Below are 19,736 nucleotides of genomic sequence, written 5' to 3'. Positions count from 1 at the left end.
CACACACCGTTTCTTATCCTGACCTAGGGATGCATTTTCACCTCTTTCAGACAAAGTAAAGAGTTGGGTGGTGAGATTAATATTGATTGCTTGACTTCTGTTCATGCTCAGACTTGCAATCTTAGCTGCTTGGACATGGAGTTGACCACACAAACTTCTGGGTATAGGATGAAGCTCAAACCAACTGAACCAAATTGAGCAGGGATTAAAGTAATTCTTGCTTTGTTTTTACTTACCTTCTAACATATATGTTCCCTTGATAAGAAACCCTCTGGGACCATGTCCTTCAGGTCATCATCCAAATGCAGAACTCCTTGTATAGCAGGTTGACATGCAAATAAGGCTGCTCTGCTCATGAAAAGAAGCCCAGCCCCAACCATGCAGCTCTGGGACAGGAGACCAGCCCAGGATTTCCAGGTGTTCCCAGTTCCTCGTCAGGACCCAGTGCCATGGACTGTTGTCTCGGCTGGGTTGTCCTTGTTGCTATTTTAAGAGGTGATTTATGGAGACCTGGAGATGCTGAGAATGTGAGTTGACATGACTGAGATAAATGGTGGGAATGTGACAGTTTGCTGACAAGGATTACTTTGTGTTTCCAGGCATCCAGTGTGAGGTTCAGCTGGTAGAGTCTGGGAGAGACTTGCTGAAGCCTGGGGGGTCTCTAAGGCTCTCCTGTGTGGCCTCTAGATTCACCTTTAGTAGCTACTTGGTTAATTTGGTCCAACAGGCTTTAGAAAAGGGGCTAGAGTGGGCTTGTGGCATAAATCCTTATGGAAGTAAAACACATACTGTGCCAACTCTGTGAAGGACCAATTCACCACCTCCAGAGACAATGGCAAGAACACACTGTACCTGAATATGACCTTCCTGGAAGGCTAGGACATGACAAGTGTATTACTGTACATCAGACACAGTGACAGGAAGTCAGAAGACACCCAGACACAAACATATCTGCAGGAAGTGCTGCAACCACCTGGAGATGCTCCAGGTCCCTGAATACAAGGGCCATCCCAGGAGCAGGTACAGTTGCAAGTTGGAGCTGATTTCCTGTGTGATTTCCTTTTCCTGTACAGTTTGTCTCAGGGAACCTCTCTGGATTCCCAATCTTTGCTGGCTGCTGTAGTCTCTGAATTAGAAAATATCTTGCAAGGAGAGACAACACTCTTTCATGGCTAAAGTGCAGAATCTCTTTCAGACACTCTTTATGCCCGATTTGTATGAATCATCAAACTTCTGACTCACCCCAGAGGAACCTCACCAGAGAGTTTGCTGGACTTAAGTGCAGACCCAGCGACACGCAGCACAGTGTCCAAGCCAGCCAGCATGCAGGACAAGTGTTACCAAAGGCATATGAGTTTAGTGCCAGAGGAGAAAAATCATCAGTGGTGATGACCACTCAGCATTGTGCTCCAAGCACCAAATGTAGGTGACATCACACAGAAGCACAAGGAACCACAGAAGGTTGGTGTGGATGCCCAGGATTATGATAAACCCACATGGAGTGGACCTAGAACATTTAAGCATCATATAGTTTAAATCTCTGAGAAGAACAGGAAAAGTCCCTCAGTAAGTCAGAAGTGCTTTGATAGAATCAGGAAAGGAGACTGTCTCAGGCCTTTAATTTGTCAATGTGGTAGGGAAGAGGTAAATCTGCTTACAGGATCTTTGTGGTTTAGGTCCTTCAGTGACATCTAAAGAGGAGACCCAGCCTTTCTTCTCTGTTTTCCCATGTGGGGTAGATGGAGAAGAGGATGATAGGAGCCTTTATTTGTCAGCAGTCAAATGTAAAATAAAAACATCTGTCAACCTATCCATCTTAGCAACTATAAAAATGAACCACAAAAAGATAAACTGTTATTATGTGGGAGCAACCATCAGTTGTATAGAACATGAGAAGAACAGTTACAGGTAATCAAATGATGAAGAGTATTGTGGGGTGGCTGTGGTGGTGGTGATGATGATGGCATTGGATGGAGGTGTTGGTCCTACATCTTAGATGAAATATGTTCCCTATTCAAGGTCATCAGGTTTTTGGAAGGCCTTGGGAAAAGTTAGAGGTGGGACCATAGTGATTTAAATCTCACAATGCCATCTAAAAGGAGGCACTAGCTTTGTTTTCAGATAAAGGGCCATGGTGTGTGGACAACCACCATATATACAGAACATAATAAGAATTATTATAAGTAAGGAAATTATAATAATGTTGATGATATGGTGATGATAAGGATGATTATGTGATGCATATGATGTGGATGAGGATGGTGTTGATGATGGTTGTGGTGATGCTGGTATGATGCTGCTGCTGAAGGTTATGGTGAGGATGATGATGGTTAGAGCTATGGGGATAATAATGATATGACTGCTGCTTCTGCTGCTGATGATGATGACTGTGATGATGATGGCTATGGTGATAACACAGACATCAAAGTAGGTGATTTCAGTGATTATTTACTCAGTGTGGGAATGACCAGTGTAAGAGACTACACAGGGGTGTTTCCTGGCATTCACACAGCCATCTTAAATTAATAGTGGCTGGAAGCTCTGTCCCTCTCTCCCACTCCCAGGTAGGAAGCTTCACTGTGTGCAGACAGACCATTTCCTGATCCTAGCAGTGCCCTGAGGGATGGACTGCTCCACCATGGAAGCAAACACCCCAGGCTCCTGTGAATGCACAGCATCCACGACCACATCTGATGTTTTCCAGCAACAACTGTCTCCTCCAGGTACCTCTGTCAGTCATTCTCTCTTGTAAGCACAGGGCTCCACCATGGCCAACACTGCACTGATCCCTCAGTCTCTTGTAATCACCTTTCATCACCCCAGACCTTGAGTGCCTGCACATGCAGTTGGAAAACAATTCTAATTTAAATGCATAGAAGAAGCAGTGCATTCAAAATTTACCTTTCTAATACAACTTAATTTCACAAACCACAATGTCACCTAGTTTCAACCATGTTGTGGTTTATGACTGGATTCCCTCGGTTTTAAGGTGGAGCCATACTGTGACATGGGCATATAGCCCATGTTTACCCAGCCATTGACTGACGGACACTGAGGTGGATTTCATGCACTGACTTCAGTGGATAATATGGCTCTGGACAGGGCAGTGCAAGTACCTCTTCCAGTTCCTGGTTTTTATTCTTGAATGAACATCTGGAAGCTTCATGGCCCGATGAAGTAGGATTTCATTTTTTTTTTCCTTTTGAAGAAACCAGTATGCTTTTTTTCCCATGTGGCAGCACAATGCTATTTTGCCATCCAGAGTGTGCAAGGGCTCCCTTTCTCCACATGATCACCAGCACCTGACCTCTTTCACTTTTGTTTTCTGTCCTTTTACAATATCTGTCCTGCCAGGGGTGAGGGGGTTTCCTACTGGGGCTTTGATCTGGAGTTCCTGATGATCAGGGGTCTGATCGAGAGTCTGTTCAAAATATTTTTTTTTTCATTTCTGAGTCTGTGTTGTTGCCATTTCCTCCATTTGATCCTTTTCTTTAATTTCCATCACTCAGCAGCAGTTATATTTCTGATCCCAAAGCCCCCCTCCCTTTTCCTTTAAGCTTCTAACAAGTCATTAGAATGTTAAATGCATTGTTTCACAATGCTAATACCTGACTTGCATTGGGATGCCACTTGATAGTATGCCCATTAGAACTCGGGTCTGGTCCTTTGTCATCCCCATAGTTTCTGGTGCACCCAGACCTGCTAGAAAGGACAGTAGCTACAGGTGTCCTACTATATAATGTTATGTGTCAAATTTTCCTACTCACAATTAATAAACACACCTAATACAGAAGCTTATTTCCTCTCATAGATGCTAACTGTGGATGCCTCTGTGAATTGGTCAGTGCTGCAACTGGAAACTTTGCCATTGAGACCATTGTGGAAGTTGGTTTCTGTCATTGGCTCTGGAAAATTCCATTATTACATCGACTCCTTGATGATGTTCCCTCCTTGGAATGGGTTCAGAACCTACCGTCTTTTGTGGAGAATATCTCTCTTCTTATGCTCATCCAGTTGCATCCCACCCTCATGCTTACAGAACAGCAATGTGTGTGGTGGTGGACCTGGGCCAGCTTCATTCTCACACCTCTGATGGAGCTTTAGTCTTAGACAGAAAGACACCCATGTCTGGGCTGTGCCCTTGCATCTAATCCAGTCTCTCAGAGCCTCTGAGATCCTTTTGTAAATAGTCTATATTTACATTACCTGACTTGTACAAACTGAATGTTACTGGCTCAGCTATAACCACCACCACCATAACAACAACCACAAAACACTTCCGTGGGTGGAACTTATGAGGAGGAATTTAAAGTCAGATGACACGTTATGCTCCATGTGTGACAGGCAGATGCACCACCTGAAGGATGATTCAGAATATTGTCAATCTGCAGATAGGCACATACTTGCAGTACTGTGTGAGAGCCTCAGAGAAATAAAGCCATCATGAGCCCAGGCACAGAAGTTTCTGTGGAAACACAAAAAGGTTCAACTGCATGTGGTGCTCAGGATACCAGGGAGCATATTGGCAAATAAGCCAGTCTCTCTACCACATGGATTCTAACTAGCCAGGTCCTGTATTCTGGGTCCCCCTTTCCTCCATCAGCACCTGCTTCTTCTCATGTGGCGATATCCATCCAATGTCTCCCATGGTCCTGCTGTCAGCGCTCCTGGCTGTGATCTCTGAGAATGCAGACCTGTGAGCTGTACAGGGTGATCCCACACATGTTGGGTTACTTTTGGCTACACTGACTGGACAAGCGTCCTCTGGGTGTCACTCTCCAGAGGACCAGCCAGGACCCTTCTCACCATTGATCCTTCACGTGCTATGTGTTGGGAAACATAGACACAAAGGTGGGCATTCTCCAGTCTGCATGTTGGTCATGTTTGCTTTTGTTCTGTTGTCAAATCAGGTCACTCACTTTGTTAGAGTCAGTGAGGTGCTTTTTCCGTTTCCTAGGAACAGGGGAGAAGAGAAAACTCTAGTTTATTGTCATCTTAATCATTACTCTGTGTGTGTGTGTGTGTGTGTGTGTGTGAGAGAGAGAGAGAGAGAGAGAGAGAGAGAGAGAGAGAGAGAGAGAGAGAGAGAGAGATTTATGGAGCAGCAGAAGTGCAGTGGAATTAGGTCCACATGCAGGGCTACTCAGATATGACCTGAAAGTATAGGGAACTGAGGACATCAGAGACCTCAAATACCCTGACAGCTTCAGCAATTGGGAGTTGTTGGCTCAGTCAGTGCGTGTTGCAGCTCTGGGAAAAGGACCCCTGGTTCCTTCACAGAGCTCTGACTTGGGAGCTCCCTGCAGAGTCATTGGAGTTCAGTAAGACCAGCTCTCTGTATCTGGAGATCTCTAAGAAAAGGATGCCCCTGAGGGAACATCCTGAAGTCAGGGTGCAGCCTTAAATTCTAGACTAGAGTCACTGAGAGAAGCATGGAACTTGTGCCCAGGCTGGACCCTGCCATGTAGGGAGCAAGCTGGCCAGCAAGCAGTGCACAGTACCCACAAGGTCAGGGCAGCTGCCCCAGGAGCAGGTGAAGAGGGAGCTGAAGCAGAGTTTTCTCTTAGGGTCTGGGTCTTCATCTTTAATTCACAATATCGGAAATAAGAGTTGTGCATGAGGTGACTGTAAATGCCATGTTTTGTCAGACCATTTGCCAAAGTCAGTAAGACAATAAATAAATAAATAAATAAATAAATAAATAAATAAATAAATAAATAAATAAAACAATCAATGGGGGTATTCCTAGAATATCTTTTTGTAATTTTCAAATTTATTTTTAGAAAAAGGGGAAGGGAAGGGGAAAGAGTGAATGGTAAATATCAATGAGTGTTTGCCTCTTGTACACCCCCAATTGTGGAACCCCCCAACCCAGGCATGTGCCATGGCAGGCAATCAAACCAGTAGCTGTTTCTTTCACAGGCCTGTGCTCAGTGGAGCCACACCAGCCAGGGCAGCAGAGGATCTTTATATGTGAATTGTAAGGAGCTACGGACAGTGGTGTTTTTATTAAGTCACTAGGTGCAGCATTGTGGAAACACACTGAAACTGAAGTAATACATTTTGATATTGAAGCCCAAAACTAGCCCAGGTGGTCTTTGTGTTCATAGCTGGGTTCACAAAGAGGATCCAGAGTGGGTTCTTGTTCCACAGTAGGAGGAGTTATGTGAGCATAGAGCTCAGGGACCTTGCAGACTGCACAAATCTTACATCACGGATTAAAACCTGAGCATTCAGACTCCCTCAGATCATGGCCCCTGTGCCCCCTACTTTCTCTCAGGGGAGGTCAAATTTTCAGTTATGAAACTCTCTGCCTCATGAATATGCAAAAGGGAAGAGGTGGACTAGGTTAAATATAGGACTGTCTGTACCCCAAGTCTACACCATCCTCTAAAGGAGTCCAGGTGGCACACCCCTCACAGTGGACTGGAGCTGGAGAGCCCTCTTCCTGGTGCCATTTGCCCTAGGTAAGGGAATCCACAGTCCCTAAGTTTAGGAGGGTATCTGAGATAGTCAAATAGGACTTCTACCCATTCCTGTCTCCTCTCAACAGATGTTCACACCTAGGTGTATCAGTAGCAGTCTGTGTTTGAGGTGAGGAAACCTTGAGCCTCAGTGAAGGTCTCCTGCAAGACATCTAGATGACCTTCTCAAGATACAGGGTACAGTGAGTGTGACAGGCCCCAGGACAAGGGCTTGAATGGATGGGGAGTGTTAACCTTAACCATAGTGCCATGGACTTCATGCAGAATTTCCAGGGCAGAGCCATGTGACCACAGAGAAGTCCATGAGCACAGCCAGCATGGAGCTAGGTAGCCTGAGTCAAAGACATGACTGTATATTACTTTGCCAGACAGTGAGGGGAAGTCATTGTGGCCCCAGACACAAACTTCCCTGCAGGAAGGGCTGTTACCATCAGGGGCCACTCAGGGTCCCTGAACACAAGGACCACCACAAGAGCAGGTGCAGTTGAACAATTGGATTTGGAATGGTAACCCATTGGGTTCCCTCTTCCAGTAACAATTTCTCTCAGGGAAACTCCCTGGAGATCTGGTTCTGCAATCACATCTGTAATCTGTGAAATTCAAACTTATTCTCAAGACTGCCCTGGCTGGTGTGGCTCAGTGGATGAAGTGTTGGCCTTTGACACGAAGGGTCACAGGTTCCATTCCTACTCAGGCCACATGCCAGGGTGGCAGGCCAAGTCCCCTGTGGGGGCACTTATGAGGCAAGCACAGATTGTTGTTTCTCTCCTTCTCTTTCCACCTCCCTTCTCCTCTGTCTAGAAATATTTTTTAATCTTGTTTTCAATATAGCTGACATTCTCAGGAAAAAAACAAAAACAAAAACAGAGTCTTTTACCATCTTGTGCCTAATTCCAGTGAATCATGAAACCATTTGTCCCACATCGATTGAATCTACCGAGAGCTTCTCCTACACCCAGCAGTGCAGCCCCACCCCACATAGCTCAGTGTCCAAGATGGCCAGCTGCAGGGCACATGCATGCTGGGCAGTGAGCACCAGAGTGAACGAACCCAATATTAGAGAACAAGGACTCCCAGTGACAACAATCACTTACTTTCCCTCATGCTCACAGAAAAAAAGAGTAGGTGACACCACATACAGCAGAGGGACCTAGGGCAGCTTGGTGTGGATATTCAGGCTGATGATGAGCACACACACCAAGGGGGCATGGAAGTTCATACACACTTAGTTGAAATGCCTGGCAGGAACAAGAAATATCGGTCAGCAAGTCAGATTATAACAGTAAATCCTGGTTAGCTGCCCCCAGTTTGTTTGCTGAGGTATGAACAACAGACACATAAAAGTAGGATGAGGTTCTCAGTGAGAGTCTCTAATACACCTACAGGAAGTTCAGAATTTCCCCAACAAAGATGACACGTGTGAGCATCATCCTGACAATCAACTATGCCTCCTGCCTGTTGCACTCTGTCCAACACCCTTGCCTTAGTTTCCATGGAACTGGGGATAATTCTCTTCCTTTTCCCCTTTCGATCCCATTTTATGTTCTACTGGATTGACTAACAATTCTGTATGGTTTAACCTCTAAAATAAAGGACACACTTTTTTAAACTTTCACCAATAACATTACTGATTTGGATACATTGTGGAGGTTGTCTGTTTCCCACCTGGGATACTACTGATTTTTTCTCAGTTTATGTCTCAGTTGCATCACTACGGACTTCATTTCTCTACACAACCATGAGGCACTGTCCTGTGACAAATCTCCAACATAAACCCTTGCAAACCAGTTTTGACACAATCAGTCACAGAACCTTCTCCATATACTGCATAATAATTGTTGTGTTTTAGTTGTGGTTTAAACTTCTTTGAAATAATAAAGCATAATATACTGAAACAAGTCCATATTACCACACCTTCAATATTAAATGGCTACACAGAAATTCACCAATTTGGATAATGTATTTTTCAATACACACATATATGCTAGCTGTCATGAGACAATGTAACAGAATTGTTTCAAATGAAGTTTAAAACAATTAAGTGCTTCTAGACCATGCACAGAAAAACAAAACACAGTTTGTGACCAATTCAATATATCACTTACTAGATTACTATGTGAGAGTATTTCTGAGGAAAATGACATATGAAAACTTTAACTTGTCACATGAGGAAGAAAATTACACCATAAAGAAGAAGAATTTTGGAGTGCTGTCTACAATCTTGGTTAATCCCACTGTCCATGTACCTGGAAGGATATCTTCCCTGTTCTGCACACTGATCCACACAGCATGTCACTTCATGCCCAGGTGACACCCATCTTATTTGGAGGAGGTGACAGCATGCACAAGTGCCATGTTCAGACATGAAAAGAGATGGAAGAGGTTGGAGATGAAGCCTCTGAAACTGACTTCAAATGAATCTGGGGCAAACATGTTTCTTGCTGTTCTGATTAGTACTATGTGACATGTCCACAGAGCCACAGATGCTCATGGTGGAAACAAGAATGAACTGCCATTGCTGACCATTTTACATAAAGGTATACCCAGCAGCCCCAGGAAGGGGAGGCCATGTTAAAAAGTATTTATTCTGTAACCAAAGACAATGGTGTTCTTCATATTACCATTTATTTATCCTGTGTTATATCACATTAAACACTAGATCAAAGTTATGCATCATGAAATGTCTATAATTTAAACATACTTATATGACAATCTGTACCTTCACCTTCACCTAAGCACATCTAGTCCTGAGTGAGTTTTTCCTGTGCCCCCAGGGTTTGAGCCACAGAGTCTGGAGACTAACACTAAAATGAGGCAGTGAGAGTGCTGCACATTCAGCACCAAAATCCACTGAAGGGACATGGCCCGGGGGCACTGTCTGCCTCTCAGTAGAGTTCACTCATCTGTCTCCAATGATCCACACAGATGCTCCACCTCCTCCAACACTGGATCCTTGTGCTCTAGGGTCACACTATGTGCTTAGTGCATTCTCTGGCCACTTTTTATAGAATGTGGTGTCAGAATGTACTTTGTGTCCCCTGAACGTGAACCTCCTCCATTTTTATTCTTCCTCTCATTGTGAGGTTTGGTCTATCTTGATATATCCATTACTGGTGACTTTGAAAGGCATCTCTCATTATAAATGCCTCTCTTTTTTATGACAATTTACTCAAATCTGTTCTCCTAAGTCATGCACCAGTCCCCTTGATCAGTTGGGTCACTGGGGAACACACAGGACCAACTGAAGTGAATAATTCTTTTATTTTTCTTTTCTTTTTTTTTAATTTTTTTAAATATTTTTTATTTATTCACTTTTAGAGAGGGAAGGGAGGGAGGGGGAGGGAGAGAGAGAGAGAGAGAGAGAGAGAGAGAGAGAGAGAGAGAGAGAGAGAGAGAGAGAGAGAGAGGGAGAGAGAGAGAGAGAGAGATTGGTGTCTTCCAGGCCACATGAGGACCTGGGATTGAACCCATATCCTTTCAGTTATAGGAGATCACTATAACCAACTGAGCCAACTGGCCAAGGCAAGGGAGTAATTCTTAACAGGCCTACTTCCTTGAACAGGTCACAGTCTGGGACTGTGTCCTCCATGTCACCATCCAACCACACAGCACACTATATAGCAGCAGGTCATGCAAATAGGACCCCTCTGCTCATGAAAAGCAGCCCAGCCCTGACCCTGCAGCTCTGGGACAGGAGCCCAGCTCATGATTCCCAGGTGTTCCCAGCTCCTGCTCAGGGCAGAGCACAGACCTCTCACCATAGAGTTTGGGCTCAGCTGGGTTTTCCTTGTTGCTATTTTAAGAGGTAATTTATGGAGAACAAAAGACACTGAGTATGTGAGTTGATAAGACTGAGAGGAAGGATGGAAATGTGACGGTTTCCATACAAAAATGACTTTGTGTTTGCAGGTGTCCAGTGTGATGTGCAGCTGGTGGAGTCTGGGGGAGGCTTGGTGAAGCCTGGGGGGTCTCTGAGACTCTCCTGTGCAGCCTCTGGATTCTCCTTCAGTGGTGCCCATATGCACTGGGTCCACCAGCCCCCGAGGAAGGGGCTGGATTGGGTGGCAGCTGTATGCTATGACGAAAGTCAGAAATACTGTGCAGACTCTGTGAAAGGCCGATTCACCATCTCCAGAGACAATGCCAAGAACACATTGTATCTGCGAACAAACAGCCTGAGAGCTAAAGACACAGCCGTGTATTATTGCACTACAGACACAATGACAGAAAGTCAGTGTGAGCCCAGACACAAACCTCCCTGCAGGAGGGCCCAAACCACCAGGGGGCGCTCTGGGTTCCTGAATATAAGGAAACACCCAGAAGCAGGTGGAGGTGGAGGTTTGGGCTAGTTTTCTGTCTGGTTTCATCTCCCTGACACAGTTTCATACAGAGAGCTTCTCTGTATTTCTGACTCTGCACTCACTTCCGAAGTCTCAGAGTTAGAAAAAATATGGATTGAAGAAAGACAACATTCTCAGAGATGGTGAAGATGCCACAGACTCTCTCTCTCATCTTTACTGTCTCTGGATTCTCTGGCACAACCAGTGGTTCCTGCTAGAACTTGATCCAGCAGCTCCAGAGTTGGGGCTGGAGTGGAACAGGCACATGCATTTCTCAGGAAGGGCTAACTACAGTGGGTCCCAGGAGCAGTTCAGGGGGCCCCTGATTCCCAGGGTCTGATGTTCAACAGGTCCTGTCTGTAGTCTCGATGATCAGACAAGGCACACATTTAATCAAAAGTTGTAGAAAGAAACAGATGATGTCATTGCAATTTTAAGTACATTTAATAGTAAATTCTTCACTCTGCAATAATGTGAGCACAGAGTGGATATATCTGCTACCAGAGACTGACGGGCATCCATCCTGTCCTCTTAGTACTTGAACAGGACACACACAGTCACACACAGTCATCACAAAGCCATGTGTACAGCCAAACTGTCCCACACAATCCGAACACATCAAAACACATTCACACAAAAATTCACATACCATCTCACACAAACATAATCACATGTGATGTTACTACACAGCCCAAGTTTCACACACACAGACACACTGTGAGACACACAAACAGCCATGGACACAATCACACACATAGAAAAAAAGCCAGAGAGCCACACAGCCAAACCCAGTCTCACAGTGTCACACACAGTGTCACAGCCATTCAGTCTCACACTGTCACACACAGTCACATTCACACACAGTCACATAGCCACATACACTGTCATACATACCACCACACATGCTGTTTCATGTGGTCACATGGACACCCCATCACACAGTCACAAACTCATTTTTGAAACAGATGGGCATTCACACATGAGCTGTGATACAGATCTGCTTATGCCATTGCACACCCTTTCCTCTGTAACGTGTCAGGGTGTTTTCTGCATGTACACATCCAGTCCACAAAGTGCCTTGGGGAAAGGCTTCTCCTCCCATGGTTGCTACGGCATGTACTAAAAAAATGACCTTAATTAGCATTTATATGTTCCTCCTACAGTAATAGTCATTATAAATAAAACTATGTTTTCAGAATTGATGCAATACTGAGAATACATAAGTGAATCTATAATTGTAAAAGTATAATTATGAACAATTTTGCGGTTACTGCCCCAATGTTTTTAGGAGCCTATTCAAAACGTTATACCAACTCCCCTTTAATCACCAGGTCTTAGGCGATGAAACATCACCACCAACTCCTGTGTCACAGTTCAAAAATATAACTTATGTACATCCAAAAGCACAGTTCAGCATGCTGAACTTGCATTTTAACCTATGACTCCATGTTTCCTAATGCCCTATATACAGTTAGGAAAGTGAATAACTAAATAAATGTCACATGAATAGAAGAAACGTTGGGAAGAAATGTCCAGGAGGAGTTTACAGGGGGTAAAATGTAGGAGAAGCCCATGCTCTGTCTGTGGCCCCAGGTGTCTCTCCCTCTCTGCTGCAGTCCCTGCTCCTCTCAGCAAAGGAGAACAGGTAAATGAGGACAGAAACAGAAGCCTCACCACACTGCAGTATAAATGCAGGGTGTTGGTGGAGTGGAAAATGGGGCTAACCTGTGACAGAGCTGAGCCAGGTCTCACAAACTAGACATAATGGAAACAACATAAAAGTTTGAAAACTAAATATATATATATATATCAATTGTCAATTGTGGCAGGAAATACAAATATACCATCTTAGCTCTCTGAAGTGTACACTTCAGTGATGTTAAGTGTATATAGAACAGGTTGAAGAATTCTTTCATCTTGCAAAATCTGACATTCTATACACATAAATCCACTTACATTACTGGCTTGTGTACCCATCATCTGGAGCTGTTGGGAAACTGGAGACATTATAAATTCAAATGTGGGGAGTAATTCTCAGCAGGTATGACACTTGGAAAAGGGACACTCCGGGTCCATGTCCTTCATGTCACTTTCCAGCCCAAGAGCCAACTATATAGTAGGAGGACAGGCAAATAAGGCCCCTCTGCTCATGAAAAGCAGCCCACCCTTGGCCTGTAGCCTTGGGGTAGGTCTGAGCCCAGGATTTTCAGGTGTTTCCAGTCCCTACTCAGCACAGAACACAGGCCTCTCACCATGGAGTCTGGGATCAGCTGGGTTTTCCTTGTTGCAATTTTAAAAGGCCGTTTGTGGAAAACGAGAGACGCTGAGTATGTGAGTGGATATGACTGATAGAGACAATGGACAGGTGACAGTTTCCTGACCTGACACCTTTTTGTTCGCAGGTGTCCAGTGAAAGGTGCAGCTGGTGGAGTCTGGTGGAAGCTTGGTGCAGCCTGGGGAACCTCTGAGACTCGCCTGTGAAGCCTCTGGATTCACTGTCAGTAGCCATGGTATGAGCTGGTTCGGGCAGGCTCCAGGGAAGGGGATGGAGTGAGTCTCGTGCATGAGTGTTAGTGGTGGAATGCACTATGCCAACTCTGTGAAGGACCAATTTACCATGTCCAGAGACAATGCCAAGAATGAGCTCTACCTGAAAATGAACAGAATATGTGCCAAAGACATGTCACTGTATTACTGTGCAAGTGACACAGTGAGGGGAAATCAGTGTGAGCCCAGATGCAAACCTCCATGTGGGATACAGGAGTGGACAGGTGGAGAAAGTCAGGGACCCAGGGGGCTCTCAGAGCACATTGAGCTCAGGGATCAGCTTAGGAGCTGCTGTAGATTCAGTTTAAGGCATTGTTTCATGGCAGGTGGGGGGTTAACTCTCCGTACAGAAGTTTCCTTCTTGAAGGGAGAAGTTTCCCTCCTTTCAAGATTCTGTGCTGACCTCCTATGTATCTGAATTTCAGAGGCTTGTTATCATCAGAGGGAAAAATTTCCATATGCTTCAAAGTCAGTCTCATACATGTGCTTTCTCCTATACTAATGAATCATCAGTGAACCATGAAACCTTCTGACCTATATCAGCGACTCCAACCAGAGGGTTTACAGGACCCAAGAGTGTAGCAGCCTCACCAAGCTCAGAGTACAAACCAGAGTGCAAAAGGGCATATGCTTGCTGGACATCAAGCACCACAGGCATATGAACCCAACGCCCAGGACAAAAACTCTGGTGGTGATGGAGGTTGACTCCATGTCCATGACATCAATAACACTTGTCATGATACGGAGGTACAGGTAACCCCCGCTATTCCTTGACATGAATGTCTAGTGTGATGGTGTTACACACACAGAGGGATTATATAAAAGTTTCTCAATTCATTGAGGAGACTGTTGAGAACATGGTAGACTTTTCAGTAGCTCAGAAAAGGTTCCATCACGTCAGCTAAGGAGCCTGATTCAGGTTCTTGTTGTCGGTTTGTAACAAGGTTGCAGAGTCCTGCTCATGGGAGGGGTCTGTGTGGTTTCTATCCCCACCTGCAACAAACTAGGCAGATTCCCTACTTTCACTTCAGATTCCCAATGTGTGTGCACAGGAGGACAGACAGGGGTGAACTTTAGCATGTCAGCATCAAATATCATAAAGTACAGCCTGACTACTGGTTCCACTGAAAACCTAGAAAACAGGAGTGAGAATGCAGGTCTACCTACAAATTATGGTTAGAAAACAATTTTAGTCCTTAAAATGACAATACTGGCTATTTTTAAGAAATAAGGGGAACTAATAATAAATTATATGACACAATATTTCAAAGTCTAGGGTCAAAGCTGTCTACAAGGCCCTCAGTTTATTCTGAAGGACTTGGGTCCCCGTTCTGCTCCCAAAGGTGAGAACTTTCCACACCATTATGAGGATTCTCCACTTGGGGAGCTCTACTCCATGGGAGTAGCCTTCCATCTGGGTGGAATTGTGATTTGATCCATTTGTTATTGTTATGAGCTGGTGTTTGTGCCACTCAAAAGCTCGGCCTTGGGGCGAGTGTCCTTCCTAAGGTGGATCTGTCATGAATGGAATCACAGTCTTTATAACAGAGGACAAAGGAAGCTGCCTTGTCCCATCCACCCTCTTACATAATAGCAAGAAAACAGTTGTTTAGGAACTGGGTTCTTACCAGACATCAAATCTGCCATCATCTATTATTGGATTTCCCACCTCTAGATCTTTAAGAATCAAATGTCTGTTGCTGGTCAATGGCCCACTCCACAGTGCTTTGTTACAGCCTCCAGGATGGATTAGGGTTGTAGTGTACCATGACCACCAAGGCTGACCCCCTGTATATTTACTGCCATATGTGTTGTAAAATGTACAGCATGGATTTCCCTGAGTGATGTTCAAGGACAATTTTTTCTGGTACTTTCTTACACACAAATATTCTCCAGGTTGAAGGTCATAGGAGGCTCCTAAACACATGTAGCAGGAAAGAAGCGTTAGAAGTGGATATCATTCATGAATCCTTGTATTACTTACCACATCAGCATGGAGCCAGGTCCAGGTTTCACTGGAGGTAAGATCCATAAGTTCATGGTCATTCCAGGACCATCTCATAAGCACACCCCTGATGTTCTTGAAGGTGTGGACATTAACACAATTCAGAAGGATCATTGTCCAAGGGAGTTTGAGGCCCATCTGAAAAAATGAAAAATGCTAGTAAGCATGCTTTAAGGTCGTGTGTTTTTTTTTAAATGAACCAAGACAAGGTTCATTAGAGAAAATATTTAAAATTATCATCTATAAGCTAAGTCCATTACTCCCTTGAAATAGTCCATTAAGGGAATAAAAGTCAAACATAAAGAATATCCTTCCAAATCCCAAGTCTGATGGAAGAAAGTGTTTACTCCACATTTAGAATGATATGTGCTGTATGGGAGAGCCCAGAACCCTCCTACCACAGAAAAGGGACACAGGGAGCCTGGGAGAGAGGGTTTAATGTCAGGGTTGAAGTTCCCTTTCTTGTGCACAAATTGTTGTGCAAATTCTCCTCATTAACCTGTCTCTGCACATCCATATCTCTGAAAACTTTATACTGAGGAAACAGATCAATTAAGCCATTGCTATAAATTTTCAAAAGAAACAATTCACCATTGTCCCCAAGCATAATTTCTATTGTTATTTCTAATCATTTATCCATGTAAAAATGTGACTATTTCTTATGTCATTAGTTTAGGGTCTTTGTAATATGACATGGGTATGCAAAAGGAAAGGTATTGCAAAGGAAACTGTGGACACAATCAAAATCTTCTAAAAAAAGGCATGAGTGTCCCTTGCCTTTGTTCAAGTATCTCAGATAAAATTAGTTCCAAAGATAAAGAAAATGCAATATTGAAAATGGCTTGATTTCCTTTTTTAATTTTTACACCATAGTAGACATTATTTTCATTTCAAATTACTATTATACAACTTTGGCCACTGGCTGGTGTGGATCAGTGGACTGTTTCCTGGACTGGAAACCAAGGGGTCAGTGGTTTGATTCCCAGTCAGGGTACTTGCCTGTGTTGTGAGTCAGGACCCCAGTGTGGGGGTGCTCCAGAGGTAACCACACATTGGTGTTTCTCTTTCTTTCTCTCTCCCTTACCCTCTCTAAAATTAAATCAATAAAATATTTTAAAGTAAAAAAAAATGGTAATGATACACATCTATAAGTGTTGGATTACATAAACTATATGGATGAATGGTAATCCCATTCGAATCTGTTTGAAAGATGCATGAGAATTTATAAATGCCCCCTATTTAACTAGTCCAACATTTCTTCTTATGCTCAGAAAGGTGAGGCTGTCCTTTGATCATATTCCAGTGTGTCTCATATCAGAGGGAGTCGTCTGTCTATGGTACACATGGTGAGTGAGTTCAAGAAAAGAGGTGTCCCCACTGAGGTCAAAGAACAATCAGGTACCTGACCTCATCTCACCTCACTGGTATGAGAAAGGTTGCCTCACGTGCAAATTTCTCTCCAAGTTCCAGGGTTAATCTTCCTCTGGACTGTGGGTGTTCCCAGGTCTCTCCTCACTCATAGCTGAAGTCTCTTGGGAAAGCAGAGTTGTAATCTAGAAGAAGATGAGACTGCTGGGTCTCCTCCTGTGACCAATGAGAGTCTGCCAGGGTCAGTGTCTCAGATGACACACAGGATTTTAAGGGAAGGTGGTAATTGAATGCTACTGACAGAGGCTGATGGCCCTTGTCCCTGGTGTCCTGTCTCAGGTTCAGCTGCAGGAGTCTGGCTCCAGGTCTGGTGAAGCCCTCACAGAACCTCTCTGGCATCTCTGTATTCTCTTTAATGAGATACTCTGTGCAGTGGAATGGCACAGCTCCAGGGAAGGGTGTGCAGTGGGTCGGTGCTATAAATAGTGGTGGAAGCACAAAGTCAAAACCAATGCTGAAATCTTGACTCAGCATCATTAGGTACACCTCCAATACCCGAGCTTATTTAACACTGGGCAGCCTGAGAATCAAGTTGTGTATAACTGTGTGAGACACACAGTGAGGGGAAGTCAGCATGAGCTCAGACTCAAACTGCCTTGGGGGGGGACAAAAGGGCTGGGCTGGGCTGGGCTGTAGGGTCACTCAGGACGCCAGGGGTTACTCAGTTTCTACCAAAAATAGTGAATTCCTCTATGGGGAGTTGTGTACTTTGGCAATTAGTAGGGCACTTTCTGTGGGAGCAGGATTTTCCTCTCAAAACTCTTACCTCCAACCCTTTCACCTTCTGCTCTCTTATCTGTGAATCTATTTAGTCATAGTCTCACTGCAGACAATGCATAAGGAGGTGACAGTATCCACTTGCAGATGGCATATCACCATGACTGCAGATCTCTCCTTCACCAAGTCCCTCTATGTCCTGTTATTCTTTCTTGACAAAGTGAATCACCGTTTCTTGTGAAATTATATTTAAACTGAGTCCTTCACATACCTCTCGGAGCACTTTGGCTAAAAGAACAAATTCTTTTTTCATGCACATATACGTACAGATATGTAAGCTTCTTTATTTGAATAAGCATCTATTAAAAACCCATATGCCCTTATAATTTTAAAGTAAGGAAACTAGGGAACATCCATGGATATAATTCTAATCAGCAGTGACAATGATGCTCAGCTAATACAGACATCAATGCAGGTGATTCCCAATGATCTCTCAGTGTGGAGGTATCCAGGCTCAGAGACTACAAAGTGGTATGTGCTGGTGCTCACAGGGCCACTGCAGATGACAGTGCTTGGCTGGGTTTTCCATCACTTTCTCTTTGTTCCAAGGTGGGAGGCTGCACTATGTGAGGACTGATGGTTCCCTGGTTCTCAGCAGGTCCTGATACATGAAGGGCTCCACACAGGGAAACAAACACCTCCAGACTCCTGTGAATGCACATTGTGCATGACCAGTTATGATGCTGTTCTGACAACATCTGTTTCCTCCAAGTGCCTCCATCTTTAGTTCTCCCACAGGCACAGGATTCCTGGGCAGCTGACACTCCTCTGATTCCCATCACCTGCAAGGCCTCTCACCACACCCAGGCCTCCAGCATTTCCACACGCTGGGGGAAATGGCATCATCTTCATGGGGATTGATCTGGAACTTTACTTCATGGATGATTTCCAGCTCTTTTTCTGAAAGAACTCTGAGGCAGGTTATTCACCTGCCAATGGGGACAAAGATGGCTGCACTCCACACTCAGTAAGGAGCTGAGTGCTCAGATGTCAATACATGGCAGCTAGTGACTCCATGGCCATCTGTCCGGGTGGGTGAACCCTGCAATACAAGTACAGGTAAGGCCATCAGCAAACCCGAGTCCCAGGGGTGCTGTGCCAAGGATATGGCCACCATGCCAGGAGTGGGGTTGATTGGACAGAGGGAGTCCAATCATTTGGCGGCAGCTTTTTTGACCTCAAACTACGCAGCCAGCAGCTTGGTCCTGAATGAAGGACACTGAACTCTTCTCCTCTGGAAAGGGGATCCTGTGGCCAGGAGGTGGCACCATGGAGTGTGTGCTCTTGAACACACCTGTCTTTAATGCATTTGCTGCACTCGTATGGGGGAGGGACGGTGTGACTTTGTGTATGTAGTCTAGCTGTTCCCACTGTTGACATCTTTTCTGGACTAAATTCTTCTTCACCATCCATGTTCCAGTAGGGCCATCCCCAGTCATGGTAGGACCTTTAAAAGCAGTTTCTTAATTCTGACTCTGACAGAAGCCCTTGTACCTCATCATGCCCTCACAATGGAGGTGAAGTCCAGTCTGTCCTTTCATGTTGTGGTGAGAAGTCTACATGAGATCTACTCTTGTCACAAGCCAAATACACATGACTCTTGATAGCCCTAGGTGCAGTGATGGACAACTGACCTATGGAATCTAACCACCTGCGTCACAGTGTGCTCCTTCCCTGAGAAGGCTGCTCCCCATGGTCCCACACCAGCACCAGGCAACCGCCAAGCTGCATTTTTCTGGTGCTTCTGCACTGCATGAATTCCTAATCTGTGAGCAACCATTTGGTATTTTCTCAACTGTGGTCACTTCACTCAGCATGATGTCCTCAAGTTAGATCTATGTAGTTGCTCACAGCATGATATCCTTTTAATTATTGTAATGGTACTGAAAAATTAAAAAAATACAAGTGAAGAGCAACCAGTGTTCATCTGAGAACACAAAGAAATGCCCATTGGGCTGTATGGGTAAGGAAGAATCCTTAATTCTGCTGTGACTGGGTTGAAGGCAAGGGGTGTTTGTGAGAAAGGGAGAGATGCAGTTACAGGACTAGTGGGGAGGAACTGCTATTGTAGCAGACAAGCTGAGTTTGTCTTTACCTGCACATGGTGATGGAAATTCAGAAGTTTGTAATTTTCAGTCCTATAGTCAGGATGCT

At 44.5% G+C, this 19,736-nt stretch overlaps 1 gene segment (V, D, J or C); it reads left to right on the top strand.

Annotated features, from left to right (window-relative positions):
* The first annotated feature begins 10,117 nt into the window (after positions 1-10,117).
* LOC118498631 lies at positions 10,118-13,306 on the top strand. The segment is given in 4 exon segments: positions 10,118-10,290; positions 10,395-10,715; positions 12,419-12,470; positions 13,228-13,306. Coding segments are annotated over 4 exon segments (552 nt in total).
* Positions 13,307-19,736: the final 6,430 nt, after the last annotated feature.

The sequence above is a fragment of the Phyllostomus discolor genome (genome assembly GCF_004126475.2).
Source record: "Phyllostomus discolor isolate MPI-MPIP mPhyDis1 chromosome 15 unlocalized genomic scaffold, mPhyDis1.pri.v3 mPhyDis1_scaffold_37, whole genome shotgun sequence".
Classification (NCBI taxonomy): Eukaryota; Metazoa; Chordata; class Mammalia; order Chiroptera; family Phyllostomidae; genus Phyllostomus; species Phyllostomus discolor.
The sequence above is the reverse complement of the archived record's forward strand: the minus strand, read 5'-3'. Positions and strand labels throughout refer to the sequence as shown.